This window comes from Temnothorax longispinosus, chromosome 10 (genome assembly GCF_030848805.1).
Source record: "Temnothorax longispinosus isolate EJ_2023e chromosome 10, Tlon_JGU_v1, whole genome shotgun sequence".
NCBI classification, from domain to species: Eukaryota; Metazoa; Arthropoda; class Insecta; order Hymenoptera; family Formicidae; genus Temnothorax; species Temnothorax longispinosus.
The window spans coordinates 19508661-19531237 of NC_092367.1; the positions used below are offsets into that span (position 1 = coordinate 19508661).

A 22577-nucleotide genomic window follows, 5' to 3' on the forward strand; every position below is an offset into this window, starting at 1 on the left:
GGAGCACTAAGCAGTTTCATGTATTCGCCGGTGCGCCTGCGTCCTGCTTGAAAAATTTTAGGAGAAAGAAAAACCCCTCGTGCACGCATACACTCACATTCGCGCCCGCGCGCGCGAATGCGATTTTTCTTCTCTATTATCTTGAGCGATTGCACTGCTCAACGAAAGGACGCACGAGAACGAAGGTCTAATCGTTTCCCTTGGTTCTTTTACGCGCTGAACACGATCCCACGTTTACCAAATTATTCTATCACGTCACAATTTTGTAAAGTTTGTGATTAAACTTGCAAAAATAAAGCTAGAATAATAATTATCGCTATCGCTTTGCTTCGAGCGCATGAGAATGCAAAAAGCGCATTCTTTTCTCGTGTCTAAAGTAAAACACGTGTATCTCATAGAGAGATGAGATGAAAAAAAAAGAAGGAATGCGGAGAAGGCAACTCTTATACGAGCAGAGCTAGTCAGTCCTCTGTATAGTCTGTATTCTTAATTCTAATCGAACAGCTCATCAACATGCTTCCATTCACATTATGATTTTTAGTGGTACTTAAAGTATATGTACGTCGACTTGAATTATTTCAAGTCGAGAATTTCGGAGATACATCAGTAAATGGAAAGCATTGAGCGCCTTCAAACCTGCGAAGCGACTAGTCAAGTTGAAACAACTATGTGGCTAACAAACAGCAACTTGTACATACATCACTATGTATATATACTTTTGAAATAAAACGAATTGTTATTTTTGCGATAGAAGTTATAATAAAAAATTGCCGTTGTTACTAAAAACTAATGGTACATTGATCCTAGGTCCCCATAAAGACAGAGATCATTATTGTTCGCAAAGAAAAAAGAAGAGAATAGCACATTGTTGAAGATAGCAAAATAATTTTACAAAGAGAGAAAAAGAATTAATGTAATCAAACGCTTTTGGAAGAAGAAATGCCTTTGAAGTTATAGAAAGTAACATATCAAGGTGATATAATCTGGAAGTGAAAAATTGAAGATCGCATTTAGGTTAGGATAGGTTAGGTTGAAGTTGTATAGGTTATGTCACGTAGCTAAAATTAAGTTAAATAAGTAAATACTTTATATATACCTTATTCCGCTGTAATCTTGAATATAATATGGTTATCTAAATACAAATAAACAAAATAAGATTAATCGTTTACTATACCATCGACACAATCAAGTTAAAGATTTAGTAGTTCTTGTTGACTAAATAGTGGAATATATATAAGATTTTATACCTGCAGCCTGCACCAATATAACTGCGTATTATATAATGAAATGGTTAAATAAAATGGCGTCAGGAGACCAAATATCAGAAAACAAAATGGCGACTGAAATATCTTTCACTTGTGAAAATCGGGCATATAATTTGAATGTTTATGGCAAAGAAACTTCAGATTATTCATTATTATTAGTGTTATTTAGTTGGTATTTAAAATATCTAATAATATTTTCGACTTATTGTTCATAATGGTAATTTAATTAGATTATCAACTTAGCCTATATCTAGTCTGTGTCGTTCAATATTATTCCCGGATCTATTCTAAGCAAAATTCACACAAGAAATACTTTATATACGTAGTTTTTAGATAAAAGGACAATATAAAGTCATTTTAAAGAATATGTAATTTAAATTTGAAAAATTTCTATGTTGTGTCTATTTCTATTTCTATTTCCACATTCGCAACTTAAACTATTTAAAATGAAACGATTGTATGCTGATTGTATACTTTTGCTAGGTTTACAATGCGAGTCGTAAAGTAGTGAGTCGCAGTCGTAAGAATTGACCACGCACAGTCGATTATTCTCCTCAAATTCGATTGTGATTGGTCACGTCTTACGACTCACGACTTTACGACTCGCATTGTAAACCCTAGCATTTGACTTTGAAAAAAGACAAATAAATTAAACAAAATTAAAAACAGATTGAAGATTATTTTAATCAACTCTGATTGATTTAAATTAATTAGCTTAATTTAATCGGAATTGTCAGCACCAAGACCTCTAAATTCATATAATTCAATATTTTTAAGTAGCAATTAAGTGTGATTGGTTGGCTCCAAAGGTAAAAACCAATCACATTTTTATTGTTACTTTGCAGTTCACTAAGACGGCCTAGTTTACACCGATCTCTTGATACGCGTATCAAATAGTATATTTGAACTGATCAGCCAATAATCAAACTAATTTACTAGTTATTTACTATTTAATACGCCTATCAAGTGATCGATGTAAACTAGGCCAATCAGAACAGAGAAAACTGATCTTAGGTTTAGTAAACTTTGCTCTGATTGGTCAAATTTCAATCCAATCTCAATCCCAATCCGTAGTCTGATACGGGCATTTCGCGCATTGTCGGCCCTGAACTTCGCCTGGGGGAAGTTTAGGTTAACGATCGTCGCGGTTGGCGGCATTGGATTCGTCGGTGCCGTTTGAAAGAGAGATACGTGCGTTGCAAACGGATATTCGCGTGATGGGCCATGAGCCGCTTCGAAGTGTGTGAGTAGCAAGACGAAGAACTGGTGACGATCGAGTGGTGCGAGAAAAAGCAAAATACGGCTGGTTGATCCCGTCCGGCCGACAACATGTTCCGCTCGAAGAAGGACGTAGACCGCCACGTGCAGCACGTTTTCTGCAAACTGCGGAATGAGAACGAGGTAAGGTTACCTTCGCTCAACGTTCTATATATATGTCCGTCTCTCTCTTTCCTCTGCCGACGTTGGCGGCTAACGGCCGGACGAGTCTTCCCGGCTCGTCCCTGCTTGCGAGTCTCGCGACCGATATCAATGCCGACGACGAGCGGGCGCGTTCGATACCGCGGGCGACGATCGCTCGGCCTCGGCCACTCAATCCACCGGACCGAAACCTTGAGTCATCTCAGTCATCACGCAAGACCACGCAAGACTGAGAATACACGCGAGCGTATCATAATGGCGAATTTTCGCGGGAAACGTCCTCGCGCTATCGATACCGCGACGGCAGTCGATCGGCTGATATCTCGGCGTAGATCCGTCTATCGCGGAACTTCGATCCCGGATCTCTTGTCTTCGCTTAGCTGATTGTTTACCTGACCCGACACCTGACACGACCGTCGGCCGCAAACTTGTCCTCGCGATGATGGCCTAACGATTGTCATTTTTCGAGCTAGATTTTTGCTGCGAATGTTGCGATGAAAAACAAGTTGTAACTTGAAATTTCGAAATGCTTTCCATTCAGAGTTTAATAAATAAATTTGTAGCTCTTTTCTCTAACATTTTTATTAATATATTTGATATAATTTGAGATAAGAATATGAAAAGTTATTGTGTTTGTTTAATTAGTAGTAACAAAGTATTTAATTAATATTAATAATTTTTATAACAATGATTACGTAATCTGAATCTTACCTGTCTAGATATGAGGATTTTATATCAATGTAGTTTAATTTATTATTAAATGTGTGTGACATACGTTTTCAAACGATATTTGTTTTTGGATTTGAATCTAAAACTCTTTGGTATCTGATTCTTTTTACAGAAAAATCTTCGTTGTTACAATATTGCCAAACTGTATTATCAAGTAGGTGATTATGAATCCACGAAGAGATATGTATTTAATTACTTAGAAATACGAGACAATTCTCCTGGTGCGCATAAGTTGTTGGGTCAAGCGTACGAGGCTCTTGGTCAAAAGGAAGCAGCTTTTAACGAGTACAAAGTTTCCCTTGAACTCGAGGGGAGGCAGGACGATCTGGTCTTGAAAGGTGAGAAGCCGGCATCTTCACATTTGTCTCTTATTGTTCTTTGAAGTAGTTTCATGTCATTCATAACATTTAATCTTCTTTTTCCTTTTGGTTTATTATTAGTATGCGAACTACTGGTTGACATGGACATAGGAATGGACGTTAATAAACTTAAGTATTGGGTAGAAAGAGCTGACAAACTATTTCCACATCACCCGGTGGTTTTTCAATTAAAAGAGAAGCTTTTGACTACAGAGAAACCGAACAACAGCAGCGAGGATCTTGAAGCACTTATCGCATGTGAGTAATTACTTTAATTAATATTGATAGAGTGGTTTAAAAAACTTGAAATTAATGTGTGAAATCTTCCAGCTGAATTGGCTGCGAGACCGACTGACGTGCAACTTCGTATCAAATTGTTAAATTATTACATGTCGGAACGCAAATTGGATAAAGCTTATGAACATGCCATCAGTGTAGAGGCCACTGTTTCTCACAGAGACAGCATTGCATGGTATCAGCTGCTGTACGAATTATTAACAAAGTGCAAAGAGACTAAATCCCTTGATTGGTCCTTCTGGTTTTTCTATATATCCGTATCTGATAAATATGCGGGATTATGTCTCAAGGAGCAAGGTGGCGAAATGAAGAAAAGCATTCCAGAGGCAACTCAGGCAGTATTTAAGTAAGTATATCGAACGACACATCTGTATAAACTAAATTGTATTTTTTAACTTGACATTCGATGGAACAGTAATAAACCTAGCTGATACTTTTCATGTATAATATTTATAAAATGTACCTCACATATTTTACAAACAAAATAATTGCATTTGCCTGTTATATATGCATTTATCTTTATAATATGTTCATGAAGCGAACATTATGTTTTAGTTTTGATCAAAATCTAAATGAGATGAAGTCGAAAAACTTTTCTAAGCAACACACCTTCACGGAGCACTTGTTTACGCACATGTGGGGTCAATTGCACTTCCATTTGGCATGTTTGCTATTGCGTAAAACGAAACGCGAGCAAGGCAGTTGGAACGAAACGGGAAGACTGTGCTCGCCCCTGTTGTTGACTGCGTTACATGTAGCTCCGTTAGAAAATCGTATACGCATACAACTAGAAGATGATGGATTTAAGAATCAATTCAATATATGGATTATGGAGGCAGCATATCGATGTTGCCAAGCTGGTACGCAAGACCGAGACCGAGAATTATTCTGTAAGAATTGTTATTAGTAAATACTTTTACTAATAATTTTATTCTTTATTTTATTAGGTTACATTCTTCAAAATTATGCCAGGGATGACATAAAAAAGCTGATGGATAGAATTGATAAATTTTGCACGGGACACTGGAGAGAGCGTATTTATCAGGTACAAATCGAATTTCATACAGATTCTGGCAATTTATATGCTAGCCTGATGTACATTTAATGTTCAATTTCTTTTTCAGAGAATTTTTGTGATCAGGGTACATATCGATTATATGAGGAATTCATTTTTTTGCTATCATTCAGCTCCTGATCCACCTTTACGTATATGCACTGCAAATCAACTAAGGACTTACAGCCAAAGTACGTTTATTAATCTTCATACATTTGGATTATTGAAATATGCAAGGATAGTCAAACGTTTTGTTTCGTAATCCATTCATTTGCATACAATACATGAATACTATAATTGAATTTGTTTTTACTATTAATAATAAATACTAATACTAAATACTATTAATAATACTATAATAAATACTATTTGTGTGTGAATGTGTATTAAATAACAAACAAGTAATAAATGAGTTTTACTTAGAACTCTTGAGTTTGCAATAACTGTAACAATCTACAGAATAAATATCAATAGAAAACAATTTTACAATAAAGAAAAATACAATAGAGGCATTTTAATTTTTTGTTTGCAGTCGCACAAGAGTTGTGGCCTGCTTCATTGCACCATCAAATTTGGCTTGGGATGGAAAATCGGCCTCAACACAAAGACGCTCCATACCCGGATCAGACCTCGCGTGTGTTCCCAGCGTTACAATTTTCGGTATTCAATTCGAATCAAGCGGCACCCGACAGCCTATGTCTTATCGATATCGATGCGTTCCTCAACGCGGCAATACTCTGCTCATCCGCCGTTTTGGAAGAACAGCAACTTGGTAGCTTCATAAATCCAGAGAAACTGCCGACACTGCCTATCGATCTTACCACGACACTGTCCACTAGTAATCAGGAGAAATGGTGGTCAGCGGCATATAAGATGTACTCCAAACGAGATGTAGACGGTGACATCGGCGAGTTACGACAGGAATTGCAACAAGGTTTGGAAATTATTCGCTGCATCGGTAATCATGGCATGCATCCAGTGTTATTGGTGCATCTAGCGCGCATGTTCCATTATCGTGCGAAGATGATGAAGGAGAAAGATGAGGCGAATGGCTACATCTCCAGATGGGAGGCACGTTCCGAGCTGTACTGGACCGCCGCTCTACCGCTGTTGGAGAGACTGCAGAACAATCAAACGTTACGTATGTCTCCATCGAAATTATTCAATTATCAGGGCAAAGAAATGAACAATTTCGAGCTGACGAACGCTCTTGAGGAGGGCAAGTTGCTGTTGGCCCAACGACTCGTACGCGACAAACAGTATGAGCAGGCAATCGACGCGCTGCAGGCGCTTAAGTGCCCGGAAGCATCGTTTCAGCTGGCACAGATTTACAAAATCTTCGCAGACGAAATAGTGAATTCCACGCCTCGGGAGAGTTTAACGTCGGAGATGCGATCGCAGCACATCATAATGTTGTCAAAAGCGAAGAACTCTTACTACCTCACGCTCGACCGACTTCGTAGTCCGGGCACGAATCCCAAACATCCGCTGAACTCTGAGCTCGGCACTCACATCACTGATATCGAAAATGAGTTGAAGAGGATAGATCCAGATTTAGGCAGGGGTGAACTAAGTAGGAATGACGACGGTATATCCGACGAGAGTTATTCACCCCCTCCCAGTGCCATGGATCATGTCACAAATCCGGCATTGCCGATGCTGACGACGCTGACCGGCGGTTCGAATATGTTGAGCACCCCTCAGAGGAACACTCATCGTACGCCGAAACATGCCAGTACACCGTGCAAGTTGCAGGATCATCTGAATCTGTCGAAGAACCGCGCGGAGGCACGTCCGAGCCCGGAGCGTCTCGATGCTCAGATACGTCAGATTATGCAATCCCGGGACAACGAGATACAGGACCTGATGGAACAGATGAAGAACATGATGACGCATATGAAGACGTTGAATGACAAAGTGGACAATCTAACAAAGGAAGTGGTTGAGTCGCGCAAAGAGAATCAAAAGCACCAACAGCAGCAGCAGCAGCGTGTACAGCAGCAACAGAATGTGAACCCTGTTATTGATTCCGAAGACTTCCTCGACGATGAATACGTCGATTTATCCTATTCGAATCAACCGACCGTGCCAGTGTCCTCGATTTCCGGTAACATATTTCCCCCGCAACATGCTCGGCACCCTTACTCGTCATTAATGTATCCTTCCGCGTTCCAGTATTATCAGGGAGGATTACCATTTACTGACCCAAACGCTCAGGCGACCATATCGTCCCTGTATCCGCACACCGTCTATCCGATGCCAATGCTATATCCTAATCAGACAAAAGTGCCGGACAATCCGCTACAACAAGGTCTCTTTGCACCGACGCTTTCCTCGCAGCTGCCCGATCTTATGCCGACAGGCGTGACGAATCCGTCGTTGCAGATATCGCTGATGCAGAAAATCGAAACACCATCACGGACCAAGCCCGAAGCGACAGCAACGACGGCTACGACCACCACGACGATTATTAAAGATGCACCTGTGAACAAAGCACCTCCTGTAAACGTGGTCATCACGACATCTGACACGCTACCGACCACGGTGCCGTCTACTCAACCGACTCTAAGTGTCACCATACCACCGCAGTACCGACTAGAAGGTGGAGCAGCCATCACTTTCCCCACTACGCCCATAACGACGACGATGATGACAGTAGCGTCAACGACAATGACGACAACAAAATCGTCATCTTCCAATGTGCCGCATTGCTATCAGATTCCCATGCCCTTGCAAGCAACCATACCAACAACTGTCAACTTGCCACCAACCTCTACCTATGTAACCCCGGCCAGCATCAATGTGCCGCCGATGTACGCCAATCTAACAACGTCACCGTCTATTGTCACAATGACGCATACGACAAGCAGTGGTCCTTTGTTAGGCGGTCAAGATAATGCTACTAGTAGTAAGATATACGACAAGACTGATATCACCAAACCTATCTACGAGCCGGTTGAATCACCGAATACATCCACGGAAATATGCGAGGAGCACGATCCGATACCGAACTTCGTGCCTGTCATACCATTACCCGCGAAGGTGAAAGTCACCACCGGTGAAGAGGATGAAGACACTCTGTATTGCGGCCGGGCAAAGCTGTTCCGCTTTGTCGATAAGGAGTGGAAGGAGCGCGGCGTCGGCGACGTAAAACTGTTGCGCAACACAGAAGGCAAGGTGCGCTTGCTGATGCGTCGCGATCAGATCCTGAAGATCTGCGCGAATCACATGCTGAGACCCGATATGGATTTGAGTCCCATGACGAATAACAACAAGGCCTGGTTCTGGGTCGCTAATGACTTCGCCGATGAGGAAGTGAAGCTGGAGAAACTTTGTATCAGATTCAAAACCGTGGAAGAAGCGATGATGTTTAAAGAGGCCTTTGATCAGGCCAGATTTAGCCTACTCGCATCTCCGGAAAAGGTGTCCAAAATTAGCGAAAAAGCTTTCTCTAGTGACAAAGACGCGTCCAAGAAATCACAATCGACACAACAAGCTAAAATAAGTTCAACGACGGAAGTGGACAAATCAAAATCTAGCACGACACTAGGAGGATTTTCTTTCAGTTCTAAACCTATTATTCAGGAAGTTAGCGACACAGAAACAAGTGATTTTAAGAAGATCGAAGAACCGCCGAAAGTTAGTCCGTTCAGCGGATTTTCATTCACCAAGTCAACCGGTAAAGCCGAGACGAAAATTACGACCACTGCTGCAACAAGCGTCGCTTCAACACCATCTGCAAGCTTCATTTTCGCCTCAACTCCGACGACGAACTCGCAGTCGTCTGTTCTAACGAGCCTGGCCTCCAATGCATCACCGATGTTTGCCACTCCCACAACAACCGGTCAGAATTCTACGACATTGAGGAGACCTCGTTTGCCGCCACCCGGCGCCACTAAGCAGGGATCCACCGACGAAACGCGACCGCAAACAGAAAATGAGCAGAGATTATTTGTCGGAACAGCGAGTCTTCAATGTCAATGCGTCAATACTATGCAGTGGAAGAACAAGGGTACAGGACCATTGATGCTATTGTTAAACGTGAAATCTGGCAGGCTTCGTGTATTACTGACGGATGACGCAAGTTCCAAGATCTATAGTCATGGAGTTCCGCTGGATATGGCGTTTACATACAAGAGTGGCACTACAGTTGTCAATTGGACCGTTCCGGGAGATGCTAAAGAACCCGGTAAGACCTGGTCGTTACACGCCGCGACTTTCAGCACGCCGGAACTAGCAACCCAGTTCTACAACATCGTGTCGAGCTGCCAGCAGAAGCTAGCTAAAGGCAGTAGTCCGAGCGAAGTCGCGAAGGAGCTCGAGAAAAAGACTCAAACGTCATCGAGCAAGAACAAAGGTCAAAATGCCACCGAAACGAAACCACCGCCGTTGTCGGAATTGTTTAAACCACCGACCGGTTCCTGGGAGTGTGGCAGTTGTTACACTAGAAACAAGGCCACGGACATGAAATGCGTAGCCTGTGAAGCTCCGTCGCCTTCGGCGGCGAACAAGAGCGGTTCTGCGGTCGTTAGCAAACCCGTCGATTCCGGCAAACCACCGTTGTCGGAGCTGTTCAAGTCGCCCGCCGGCTCTTGGACCTGCACGGGATGTTACATCGTCAATTCCGGGACAAACGCCTACTGCGTCGCCTGCGACAGTCCCAAGGATCCGTCACAGCCGCCTAAGCCGCAGCAGGCCAACATCTTCCAGCTGAACGCATCCCCTGGCGCAACGTCCATGACCACGTTTTCCTTCGGCATTCCCCAAGTAATGCACACCACCAAGGAAACTACCAAGGAAACGACTGGCACTGGTTTTAGTTTTCGCATGCCGAAGGCGGAGGATAAGAGTGTGAATGATAGCGCGACGGTGACTTCATCCAAGCCTGAGGAGACCACAGACACCAACTTCGTATTCGGTATACCGATAAAAAGCTACGCGTTAAACACGAGTGACTCGCCGTTTACCTTCCAGCTGAGCTCGCCCACCAAATCCTTCGGCTTTAACTTTATGGCCAAGTCACCGGCTAAATCGCCCGGCGGTGGCGGTGAGACCAGCGAGGACGAGGTGGTGGAGAGTGAAGATGTCCACTTCTCGCCGATCGTGCCATTGCCGGACAAGATCGAGGTGAAAACCGGCGAGGAGGACGAGGAGGTGCTCTACAGTCATCGAGCGAAGCTCTTCAGGTTCGATACCGCGCTGAAGGAATGGAAGGAACGTGGATTAGGCGACATCAAACTGCTATGTCACAAAGAAACCGGCAAATTGCGGCTGATCATGCGTCGGGACCATGTACTAAAGCTATGCCTGAATCATATGTTGACCATTGACATAGAGTTCACACCGAAAGACGAGAAAACATGGCTGTGGACTACTGCGGATTACAGCGAGGGTGAGATTGAATACATGCAGTTTGCTTGCCGCTTTAAGACGGCTGAAATCGCAGCGGATTTCAAAAGAGTGGTCGACGACGCAAGGATATCGGCTGTCACTATTAGCAGCGATAAGATGGATAAACCCACGACGAAAACGTCGACGAAGATGACTAGCTCACCAGTCAAGGAGATCGAGATTATCTACGAGGCGAAGGTCACTCCGGAAGAGAAAGCGGCCGCCTTAAAGTTGCAGCTACCAGAGAACTTCTACGCTTACAAGCAAAAGGAAGATTGTCCGGGTTGTAGAGGCTGTAGGAAACCGAGCATAGCGTTATATCCAGACAACGCTGGGCAAGACTCGACGAAATGGAAGTCCGTGCCTGAGGAACAGAAAGTGATAACGCAATCGCAAATCGTCTCGAGATCGTCGAGCGATCCGGAGAGTACCGGCGAGACTACCCAGAGCGTAACACAATCTGCGTCTGTGAAGAATGGATTCTCTTTCGCGACATCCCCCGCGACGTTCAAGTCTCCGGCTGCTTCCACCAACTTCGACAGCTCCACGATGAGCTTTGGTACCGGCGATTTGAAACTGTTCAACGATAAGAAAACCACGACTTTTTCGTTCGGCATGAATCCTCAGTTCGGTACCAACGAAACTGCGGAGACGGATACCTCGCTTGAGAATTTCAAGATCTGTAGTCCCTCTAATGCTCAAACGACGGCATCTGTATTCAAAACGCCTAGTTTCGAATATACGCCTACTTTCGATTCTGAGAAGAGTCTCTTTGGCGTTGCCTCGAAAATGTCGATCTTCGGTGAGAGCAGCAGTGACGGTTCCGTTTCTTCTTCCACCGCTACAAAAACGACCACCGCTACTGTCACTACAGCGAATTCCATTTTGAAGACGTCAACCGTAGTCACCACGTCGATCACATCCAATCAGTCCTCTAACTCGGTGTTCGGCGCTAACGCCACGCCTTTCTCGAAGATGACGTTCGGTAGCAACAATACTTTGCCATTCGGTAGCTCTACTACAACAACGACAAACATCTTTGGTAGCTCTACAACGACGACAAACATCTTCGGCGGAACAATCGCACCGACGACGACGAACTTCTTCGGTGGGATAACGGCAGCGACGACGACCAACATCTTCGGCAAGACAACGGGACCGACGACGACGAACATGTTCGGCGGGACGACGGCAGCGACCGCGGCGAACGTCTTCGGTACGACGACAATAACGAATGTTTTCGGTGCAACACCAACGTCGACTGTCTTCGACACTAAACCGTCAGATGACATCCAGAAAAACGAGGATAATTCCATCTTCTCAGTGAATGACGTGTCCTTCTCGGTACTTGCTGCGGCGGCGGCGCAACCGGAGGCCTTCAAAGTCGGTACGTTAAAGAACCTATTGCTATTCAAGCGAATCAGATTGAATGTCTAAAGTTATTTCACGGCAATAATTTGTTGACTTTCAACAATATATTTTTCTATTCGATTGCGTAAACTTTTTCAGTATGTTTAATTTCGAACTGATAATTCTTTCAGATCCTAACTTTTCATTCGCTGGTGCGGGATCATCGGTGTTCGGCTCGAAATCCGCTTCATCACTCAATAGCTCGACAAATGTAAACAAATCATATGAAGATTCCGTGCAAAAGGAGAATAATGAAGAGGACGATGGCGAAGATAATGAGCAGGAACACGATCCTCACTTTGAACCTATTATACCTTTACCAGATGCCATCGAAGTCCGAACTGGCGAAGAAGATGAGGAGAAAGGTAGCCTTAGATATCTTCGCTTATTTTGAATTGGAATCTTTCATCTTTATTTCGGGGAAATTTATTTGAAGAATTCTATATTCAGCGACGAAAATCAATGTTAAATAAAGTTTGATTTATCTAACATATCGAGCCAAACGTAATAAAATATGCAACAAGACATTCATTCATTACTTTTTCTAAAAATTATTCAGCTTATTCATCGTAAATACAAGTAACGATAAGACAACTTATGTTTAAGAACAGATTGTAATATTGTCGTTTACTTTTGAGATTATTTGACTGTTTTCTAAGTTCTGCTCTTCATGCCCTGTTCTTTTATTCGTTTACAGTATTCTGCCACAGAGCCAAGTTGTACAGATATGACAATGCTACTAAGGAATGGAAGGAGCGCGGCGTCGGCGAGATGAAGATTCTGCATCACGCGGACCACGGCAGTTACCGGTTGCTGCTGCGCCGGGAACAAGTACACAAGGTCGTTTGCAACTTCCTAATCACTTCCGACGTAGAGTTCCATCCGCTCTCCACGTCGGACCAGGCTTGGATGTGGGCCGGCATGAATTACGCCGAGCAGGAACCGTGCGTCGAACAGTTAGCAGTCAAATTTAAATCGCCCGATCTAGCTCGACAATTCAAGGCGCATATTGATAACGTTCAGCAAGAATTACGTGATAAGAGAACTACTGAAGGTAATAGTTAACTCATGAGATTATTAGGTTGTAAACGCTTCTACAGTTTGCCAATTATAATCGTTACTGCTTTACCTGCACAACGTTAAGCATTTTTTTCTGCGATATACGCAGACGATTAATTAATGTTTGTACGTTGTATTTGGATTTAAATAGAAGATATAATAAAAGACACTTATCGTACCTATCTATTATATAAAACGAGATAATATGCATACGAGAGTATATGTATGTTTCGAAATTAAACAAAATAATGCTATCTGATATTTTATGTCTCACGACACTCATAAGACTTGCTACGAGTGTTAAATATCGCATGCTTTTCAATAAGATGTATGTATACATACTTTAATTTTTTAAATCCACGCGTAACTTTAATCGAATTTAAGCAATAACACATGAAAATATATCTGAATTTACATAGGTGAAAGATGCATCGGCGAAACGGAAGACAGCGAAGAGCACGACCGAGGCAACGACGTAGAGGAGGAGCAAGAGGAGGAAGAAGAGGACGAGGAGGAGGACGAAGAGGACGATCATGAGATTCCTATAATCGAGAAACGTGCCACTGTGTTCGCGAGATGGCCTAACGACACCAAGTGGGAAAGTGTGGGCTTAGGGAACCTGGCAATCTATTATGATTCCGAGATCTACGCGGAAAGAATCGTTCTGAAGCTTGACGACTCGGAGGAGTATGCGAGCAACACCATCATCAGCATGGATACAGTGATGCGGGTAATAATTGTATTCATACACATGAGATATACTTGTATTCATACGTATGAGATATACTGCGAATTCTTTTTTTTCTGCTAATTTTAATAACGTAAATGAAGCTTCTTTTTTCTTCGCGACAAGTAATGCAAGACGTGCGAATTTCTAAGCTATTGTTTTATTTTATTTTATATACTTAAATGTTTGTATCGTATTCTCATATTTTTCTGGAATTAAATATTGACATAGATTAACAATATGCAGGGAATTGCGTACATTTTTGCTAATGTATTGATATTCCTTTTACTCACTATTCTTGTATTATCACGAAGGTGGAAGGCAAGGAGTGTATTTGGAGCGGGATTGATTACGCTTTGGACCCTCCAGGGAGGAGAGTTCTGAGGGCAGTGTTCTCGTCGGTGCAAGCAGCGCAACAGATGCATACGTTTTTCGAAGATGTAAGTAAAGCCTGACCAAAAGATTAGAGATTATATTATACGCATGTACTTTACGACTGAGAAAACATGCGGAAAATGCAAGACGAGATGTTTCTTCGCAGGGAGTGGACTGCGCGAAGCAAGCCGGTGTCGTCGAGTATCAAGAAGCAGAATGAAGATCTTTAGCTAATAAGTAGCTGCTAATTGGCTGTTGTTACATAATTCATTACCTTCCTACTTTAGCGTAAATGTTAAACGGGTTGTTTCTTGTCGCTCTTCTCAAGTTGTGAGAATAAGTAAGGGAAAATTGTATCGCTACATTTTTCTAGCTTCCTTTTTTTCTTTTCTTCCTTTTTTTTTTATAGAATCGGGACACACGGAGTTTGATAAGTACAATTGTCTATGTATGCACGCGAACATAGGTGCAAGTTCCCGTAGTAATAATTTATGTTCTGCGAGAAATATCTTATTTATGATTGCACAAAAAATAGATCAAGCATCACGATGTCTAATTTGTTCATTTTTTTAAATACTTGTCTATATAAGAAAGTCTCCTCTTTTTTTAAAATAAATATATGTGCCAAAACTGAAAATCGCTTTCTACTTTGCAATGAAAGCACTCCGTAGCTATACCGATAACTATTTTTAAAAAGCTGTCAGTAACTATCTCGAAACTATATACTTTTAAGTAGACGTTTGCAGAAATCTCGGTGAGAAGCACGCGTTACATGCTCACGATTATTAATAAGATAACAGCACAAATACAACAATATTCATGCTGATAATTTTCTACCAATTTAATTATTACGTTGAAAAGGAGATGGTCGATGGTTGCGTTCGATTGAATTGCAAAGAGTTGTTGCAGCACTCAAATTAACAGCTATTGTAAATACCACGTAATCTTAACATATGATAAAATGTAATTGTATATCTTGGACTGAAATAGGAATTGTCGCGTGAAAAAATATGTATACATCATCGATATAACGTGTTGTAACATGTAACGTAAGAATATTAAACATTTGATCGAAATATTTCTTTTAGAAAATATTTTCTCAGGTAAGTGAAGTTTTTCCCACATTGTATTAATCCTGCAACTATACCCGAGTATGTACACACATTAGCGAGGTAGATTTATTGTAAGACTCGAATACAAATCAAATCTCTGTACCTATCGTAAATTAAAGACTCACAGTTGTAACAAAAGCTGCATGTATATGAAAATTTTCTTGTAGCGAAATATGTACATTCTGACAATAAAAGTCGTACGATCTAAATAAAATTTCTACTGTTCCGGGAGATACAAATGCAAGAATGTGGAGTCTGCAGCACAGACTGTTTTATGCTCTTTTCTCTATTTAAAGGGAAAAGGAACAATCTGTAAAAAACGATTGTTGAAAGCGGATGACTAGACATAATGGAAAAACATGACCTTTGACTATGTTCTATATATTGAACTGACGACAAATGCAATACGTCAGTAACAGATAAATAATTAATTACAAAAGTATCTTAGTCACTTGATTATCAATAAAGTAGCCGAATTATTATCGCGAACTGATAATACCTTATGGAAAAGAAAAAAAATACACAGCTATGACGAACATTTCATCATTTTTATATTTGCATTGGTTTTCGAGGAGAATAATTTTTAATATAAAAATGTTTCTTTATATACGATTTTCCAGCAAGCGACACAAGTATCGTTTTATCTTTGTTACTCATTGTCAGGAAAGAAAGATAGAACGATGTTTGTGTCGACTAGTGTCGCTTGCTGAAAAGCTCCCTGTGTTGCCTCTTGTTGGACACACACTGTATAAAGATGTGTGAAATTTACGGTGCCTGCACGAGACAGAAATAGATACAATCTCGCGTATCAATGAAGATGCTCGACGTGATAAAGAAGGACAAGATCAAATGTTGAAAATCCACCAGCTCCACCGGCTCTCCCCTCTTCCAACGCCATGATACAGCAGAAACATTTCGATAAGCATGGCATGGGCTGAACGCATTCGTAGCTATCCACGTCGGTGGACTTTGAGCCTTGCTGAGCCTCGAGTGGGTATATGATTGGATTTTGATCAGGTCTTCGTCACATTCCGGTTGTAACAGTTCTAAAAGTGATTTGTACAGTAATTAACTCGCCACGATGTCGGCCGTAACGAAAGGTACACCTACAATTTTGCATCCCATCTAAATCCTCGATCGAAGATGTTCTGTTATGCGCATTACCCCGATAATTAATTGATTAAGGCTGCACTGCTGCAGTCCATTTGATGCTACATATGTTTTGAAGCATGTTCTTCTTCTTCTTCTTCTTTCTTAATTAAAAAAAAGGAGAAGAAGAATGCTTTAAAGAGTTCAAAGCATTTGTCAAGACTCATAAGGGAAGCTCTTTCCCTTCACTCAAAAACAAATTCGTCTGCCTGACAAGTTAATATTTTGGACATATTAAAAGCGAGTTCGATCAAACTCCGATTAATTTAATCGGTGATTAATTGTTGGATAATACTTGTACTATTTTGGATAAAATTATTAATTTTGTATTGTTTAACATATGGAAGAAAAGATTGGGTCAGGGACGACGAATTATATAAACGATTCTGTCAATTAAATTTATCGTCGATAAGTTAAACGGCGTTTAATCGGAATCACTTTTAATCTAATTTTAATTGTAAAACAAAACAAGTTATAGTGTCTCAAGGACAAAATGGTATAATATATTCTCCTTGCGTTGCAAGGCTTATCGAATGTTTCACACACAAGTAAAGCATACATAAATATGATAATTGTAATCTATCTATGGAAGATTAATGGATAAAATCAAGATGTAAGAGAGAAGACAAGAAAGTAAAATAAATTACTGCATTCTAATTCCTTAAAATGTTCTGCCACAGGTATTTTCATTGTCGCTGCAAAGCGCACTCCATTTGGCACAATGGGAGGCATGTTTGTAAACAAAAGTGCAACCGATTTGTCAGTTGTTGCATCAACTGCCGCAATCCAGGCAGCAGGCCTAAAACCGGAGAAGATTGACAGCGTTGTATTTGGACATGTCTTAGCGGTAAGTGTTTTCATTTATATAATTATGAGCTGGTCTTATGATTAAGCTGACGTATTTTTAATTTTGACGTACCTTTATAGAATTCATCCTCTGATGGTGCTTTCTTGGCAAGGCACGCTTTGTTAAAATCAGGAATCCCATTACAAAAACCAGCGCTTAGCGTAAATAGATTATGCGGTTCTGGTTTCCAAGCAATTGTCAGTGGGGCTCAGGTTGGTCAAAGATTCCATAGCTTTCTAAAAATTTTATTCAATTTAGAGAGATCATCAAAGAATAACTAAAGAATAGTATTATTCCAATAGAGAGAACAATATTGTTAGTGTAATAAATGGAATTTTATTTACGACATATATATAATTATCCAAAAGTGTAAAACAGATTGCAGTAATATATCAAATAATAATAAGCCACAGTGAGAAAGTTACTAGCATTGCTACAACATATATGTTTCCATTTCAGAACATTCTAATGGGAGATTCAAAGATTGTATTGACGGGTGGTGCAGAAAACATGAGCCAAGCACCTTTTGTTGTGAGAAACGTTCGTTATGGCACTGCTTTGGGACAGAAGTATGAATTCGAGGATTCACTTTGGCTTGGATTACTCGATACCTATTGCAATTTGCCCATGGGTATAACGGCGGAAAAACTCGGTGCACAATACAATTTAAAGAGAGAGGAGGTCGACCAATTTGCCTTGAATAGTCAGCAACGTTGGAAAGCTGGTAGATATCGATAAAATCCTACATATTATGAAATTGTTATTAATAAATAGAATACGGAATTGCGAGTTTATTATCGTTTTCCTAATTAAGTAAATTGGAAGTGTAGAATTTAAATGTCTATTTAAGAAATAAACATTACAGCCAACGATGCGGGTCATTTCAAAGAAGAAATAGTGCCTGTGCAAGTGAAAGTTAAGAAGCAGGATACGACTGTCAGCGTAGACGAACATCCGCGCATACAAACGACGCTAGAGACCCTTGCTAAACTGAAACCAGTTTTCCAGAAAGATGGATTAGTCACAGCTGGTTCTGCATCGGTATAGACTGTTTTTCTTCCTATTTCACAAAGAGAATCTTTTTTATATCAACCTTTATATCCTTCCGGATTTAATGAACTCCGTTCTGTTCTTATTTCTCAGGGTATCTGTGACGGAGCGAGCGTTGTTATTTTGGCTAGCGAGGAAGCTGTCAAGACCGAAGGCTTGAAACCATTGGCACGTTTGGTGGGATACAGCGTTGTCGGTGTGGAGCCAAGTATTATGGGGATTGGCCCGGCACCAGCAATCAGGAACTTACTTAAAGCTGCGGGCAAGACACTCGATGATGTGGAACTTGTCGAAGTGAGATTTCAATTTATGCAGTAAAAATCTTATCTCATATATCAATCGGCATCTTTAATACAAAGATGTGTAAATAATTAATATGAAGTAATTTTAAAAATATAGTTTTTAAGTTTGTATTTATTTACGTCATGCATTATGTGATTTCCGATAGATCAACGAAGCGTTTGGAGCTCAGACTTTGGCGTGTGCAAAGGAGCTTAACCTGGATCTGAATAAACTGAACGTAAATGGTGGTGCTATTGCTGTAGGACATCCATTGGCCGCTTCCGGCAGCAGGATCACTGCTCACTTGGTGCACGAACTTAGGTAACGTAATTAAAACGTCATAAGCATGCTTTTATTAATATGCTGATCTATATGTACTTTTTTTATAGGAGGCGAAAGGCTGGAAAATTCGGTATCGGTTCGGCTTGCATTGGCGGTGGTCAAGGTATCGCTGTAATGGTGGAAGCGCTGTAATCAATTAAGAAAGTTGTGCTGCTTAATTTTTTAAAGATATTGTAATATACAAATAGATCCAACGGTAAGTGTACATCGTATGACTTATCAACGCTAACAATTTTTAATCCCTTTTCTCGTCCTGGTGATACATGCAAAATCATGAAAAATATTTTTATATAGAAAAACTTTATACGTGTACACATAATGATGCATTATTGAATAAAACTTTTTTATAATTAACTCGTTGCTCTTTGTAATTTTAAAGAAAATATGTGGCTACAAAATCCGATATTATCGGCGAATTTATCGTTAAGCAGCCGAACCTTGAAGGACTGTAAAAATCGAATAAGACATCCGCATTATCTGAAATACACGGAAACTATTAGCTTCGTTTAAACGTTCTAGGACTCTGCTTTAAAATTTAAGGCAGTTTAGTTTTAAAACCACTGAACAGATTTAGATTGTTTATGTAGGTGTTATTCAAGATCAATTTAAAATAAAAAGATAGGTGAATTATTTCAATATCAAGGCTACAGCTCTTGATTTGTACAACTAAAAATTAAATGCGACGATGCTTTACACCAGCTATAAAAAAAAGTAACATAAAATCTAGATCTTTATAGCGGATTTAGTGAAGTGAATTATATTTTAACGTCTGATAAAAGTTTACGAACCTGCACAAAAGTATTTAAAGATAATGACATGACCTTGCCGGCGCTCAAAGTAAACGGACGATGAGCCCTTGTCATCACGATTTGAAGGCTGCGTTTGAACCTGTCGCTGTTGGAGAACCAGTTGTTCGAATAGGCGGCTGTGACTAAACGTATACTCTAAAAAATGCATGTTTCTTGCATATCTATATATGAGAATATCGATTTAAATACTCACATGCAGATGCAATTCGTTACCATGCCAGCAGAAGATGAATATTTGATACGTCATGCAGCACATGTATGTCAGCATGCCGATCAGCACCGCTGGGATATAAACTTTCATCTGCAACCGATCGCGTGAGAACTCGTAAGCAAGCTGGTCGAAACAATCGAATTTACCTGCGACACGTTGAAGGCAATCAAACAAATGATCACGCAGTTCGATAGAAATTGAAAGAAGATGACAGTACTAAAGATGTCCTGGATTTCATTCGTAAAACTACAAATCAATGCAGTTAATCGCAAACAAAACTAAAACACAAACGGATAATTAATTTCATCGATTCCCTTATCCTTGACAATTATATTTATATAATCTAATTCAAGAAAACTTAAGAGAGGAATAACTTCATAAAATTATGACAATACTTTGCTATCATCCTGTAATCTTTTAAATATCTCAACTTACTGAAATATCATATTATTGTGTACAGCGCATCGCTTGAGTAGCTGATAAGACAAGGCTCTCCCTTCAACTGCAAGTAGCTCGGTCTTATCGTTATTGTTCTGCACCTCATGGATGCTTTCCTCGTTATTAATCGAGATGATATTGCGCTCTAGGATCGCCAGTTGGGAACAGGCGACCGTGATCAAGCCCGTCATCAACGTATCCATCGCCACGTTGTGAAAGCAAGCGATTATGATAGCGATGCCCTGATGCGCCGCAGTAATCTCGAAGGCCGGTGTCGCCGTCGTGTTATAAGGATACCATCCCTCCATAGGCAGCTGGCGCGAACGACCAGCGACCAGGTCGGCGATCGGAGTAAAACCCCAACATAACACCGCGATCCCGCCAAAGCTCTGATAAACCGCGTGATGGAAGAGGCCCTTCCACGTGTAGCTTATGAGTAGATCCTCATGCACCTTGTCGTAGCGACTAAATGCTGGACTGTTGGCTATGTCCAGGAGCGCCTGGATCCGCGCCTGACGACGAAGAAGAACGACCACCTGGAAATATCGATATTTTACTTTTTCCTACTTTTCACGCACCGTTAAAAATCCGTTAAAAGAATTTGTGTAGTTGAGTTATCAATAAAAAGATAATTTATATTGATATAATTTTTACAAAAATTATTTGGGTTTAGAGAAAGGATTAATTGACGTTATACTTGAGAGATCTTATCCAGACGATAAAAAATATCATAATAAAAGAAAAAAAAATAAATTGTGCGATGGCCGGGAATCGAACCCGGATCAACTGCTTGGAAGGCAACTATGCTAACCATTACACCACCATCGCACTGTGCGAGCCTTTCACATTTAGTGCTAGATCTCTACCTAAAATCGGTCGAGAAAATATCTCATTTTATTTTAAATTGAAAAAGTCTGATATACGCATGATTGTTTAATGACAGATAAATATGAACAAAAAAAACGACAATATTTCAAATTACACATACAAATAAAATATTACTTTTATAATTAACAAACCAGGCGAGAAAAATACAGTACTTGCAAATAGAAATTATTCTAAATAATTTATTAATTATTATTAACAAAGAATCCAATCATTATCTATAAAACTGACTATGAAAACTGTTAAATGTACGTTCTGTCCGACTGAAATAATTCTAATGGGCACCTATGTGAGAGTTTTGGAATTTTATCAGTTATCACTGTACTTTTTTTGGCAGTTTGACAACTTTGACGTCCATAGCGCAATCGTTTATAATTTAATTCTTGCGAACTGCCATTAAATTTTTATTCTTTTCCTTCTTTTTTTTAATTGCTGTAAAATGCTATCAAAATCACAAGCTTAAAGATAATTCCAATTACCTTCGAAGCGTGGGTGCTATTCGTCATTAATAAGGTCGCAACCGCGACGAGTTTCGACATATCTCCCCAGTTTGCAAGAACATTTGCTATCTCAGCAGCGAGCAAGATACCCAGGATGAAGATAAAGCTACAAGCGGTGTAAAGCAAATACAGTAACCGAAAATTGCCCGTAGCTGGTGGCCACGTACCCAGGAAGCGGATAATCGTTAAGCTCACTCTCAGATGAAAATTCGGCGCGATCGTTTCTCGTTCCTTCATTTTTTAATTGAAGAAGCGAACCTCCATAAATATCTCAAGTTCAATTCGATGACGAAGATATTCTATGAAGAGGCAGAGTCGTATGATTCTTTTTTTGCGTCTTTCTTACGAGGCACACAATTTCTCACTATCACTTCAATTCAATTTAATGTAGTTAATTCTCATTAAGTAATTTAATCAAAATTTGACAGAATATTCCACAGATATAATAATCTCACACTTAAATTATAAAATTATGTAATTTACAAATCAACTGGAAACAAGAAATGCAAATAAAATGCTTGTAATTTGTGTTTATGATGTGCTAATATCGCGTCTTATGTTGAAGAGATGCAAGGATCACCCGTGAAGCTATGGCTACCTCTTATCGCTTAATGATTCATATAGAGGTATAATGTACCACGGCATCCGAATGCTTCCTTCCGGTTGTACGTCTAAATTGCTCAAATTGAAGTGCTTTTGTAATGCTGGACGAGTTATTCTAATTTGAGAGAAATTCCGTAGGTTCTCCAAGGCAGAAATTACAGTATTATGCAACGCTGGCTTGTAATCAATCGAGTCGCTCCACTTTCATCATATGCGAGTGTTATTTAGTAGCTGCATGGCTCATTAAGCTCGCTATTATGTTCA

General features: G+C 40.3%; 3 protein-coding genes and 1 non-coding gene across 11 annotated transcripts; 2 read left to right on the top strand and 2 right to left on the bottom strand.

The window, feature by feature from the left end:
• Positions 1 to 2455: 2455 nt before the first annotated feature.
• LOC139820733 (E3 SUMO-protein ligase RanBP2) lies at positions 2456 to 15177 on the top strand. Its single transcript, XM_071791204.1, has 13 exons — positions 2456 to 2666; positions 3526 to 3751; positions 3854 to 4030; positions 4103 to 4415; positions 4625 to 4929; positions 5017 to 5114; positions 5194 to 5314; positions 5656 to 11901; positions 12056 to 12289; positions 12622 to 12978; positions 13403 to 13713; positions 14025 to 14150; positions 14252 to 15177. The coding sequence occupies exons 1-13, from the start codon at positions 2595 to 2597 to the stop codon at positions 14303 to 14305; spliced, it is 8640 nt and encodes a 2879-aa protein (XP_071647305.1). The 5' UTR covers positions 2456 to 2594; the 3' UTR covers positions 14306 to 15177.
• A 931-nt stretch (positions 15178 to 16108) lies between these two features.
• Yip2 (yippee interacting protein 2) lies at positions 16109 to 19221 on the top strand. The gene is made up of 8 exons (XM_071791249.1): positions 16109 to 16297; positions 17027 to 17193; positions 17274 to 17405; positions 17653 to 17917; positions 18059 to 18234; positions 18337 to 18537; positions 18692 to 18846; positions 18915 to 19221. The coding sequence occupies exons 1-8, from the start codon at positions 16279 to 16281 to the stop codon at positions 18997 to 18999; spliced, it is 1200 nt and encodes a 399-aa protein (XP_071647350.1). The 5' UTR covers positions 16109 to 16278; the 3' UTR covers positions 19000 to 19221.
• LOC139820742 (odorant receptor Or1) lies at positions 17263 to 22574 on the bottom strand. Of its 8 annotated transcripts, none has more exons than XM_071791244.1 (7): positions 22348 to 22574; positions 21690 to 22009; positions 20323 to 20861; positions 20034 to 20133; positions 19890 to 19977; positions 19656 to 19811; positions 19207 to 19344 (listed from the first exon to the last, which is right to left on the bottom strand). In XM_071791244.1, the coding sequence occupies exons 2-7, from the start codon at positions 21945 to 21947 to the stop codon at positions 19241 to 19243; spliced, it is 1245 nt and encodes a 414-aa protein (XP_071647345.1). In that variant the 5' UTR covers positions 21948 to 22009; positions 22348 to 22574; the 3' UTR covers positions 19207 to 19240. The 8 variants fall into 8 exon arrangements, 6 of the variants coding, with proteins under 6 accessions (XP_071647348.1, XP_071647346.1, XP_071647345.1 ...); XM_071791243.1 differs by having other exon boundaries at positions 22309 to 22574; XM_071791248.1 differs by having other exon boundaries at positions 21690 to 21816; positions 21878 to 22574.
• Positions 21082 to 21153, bottom strand: Trnag-ucc (transfer RNA glycine (anticodon UCC)). The gene has a single exon. It is a non-coding gene; the product is annotated as a tRNA-Gly (tRNA).
• Positions 22575 to 22577: the final 3 nt, after the last annotated feature.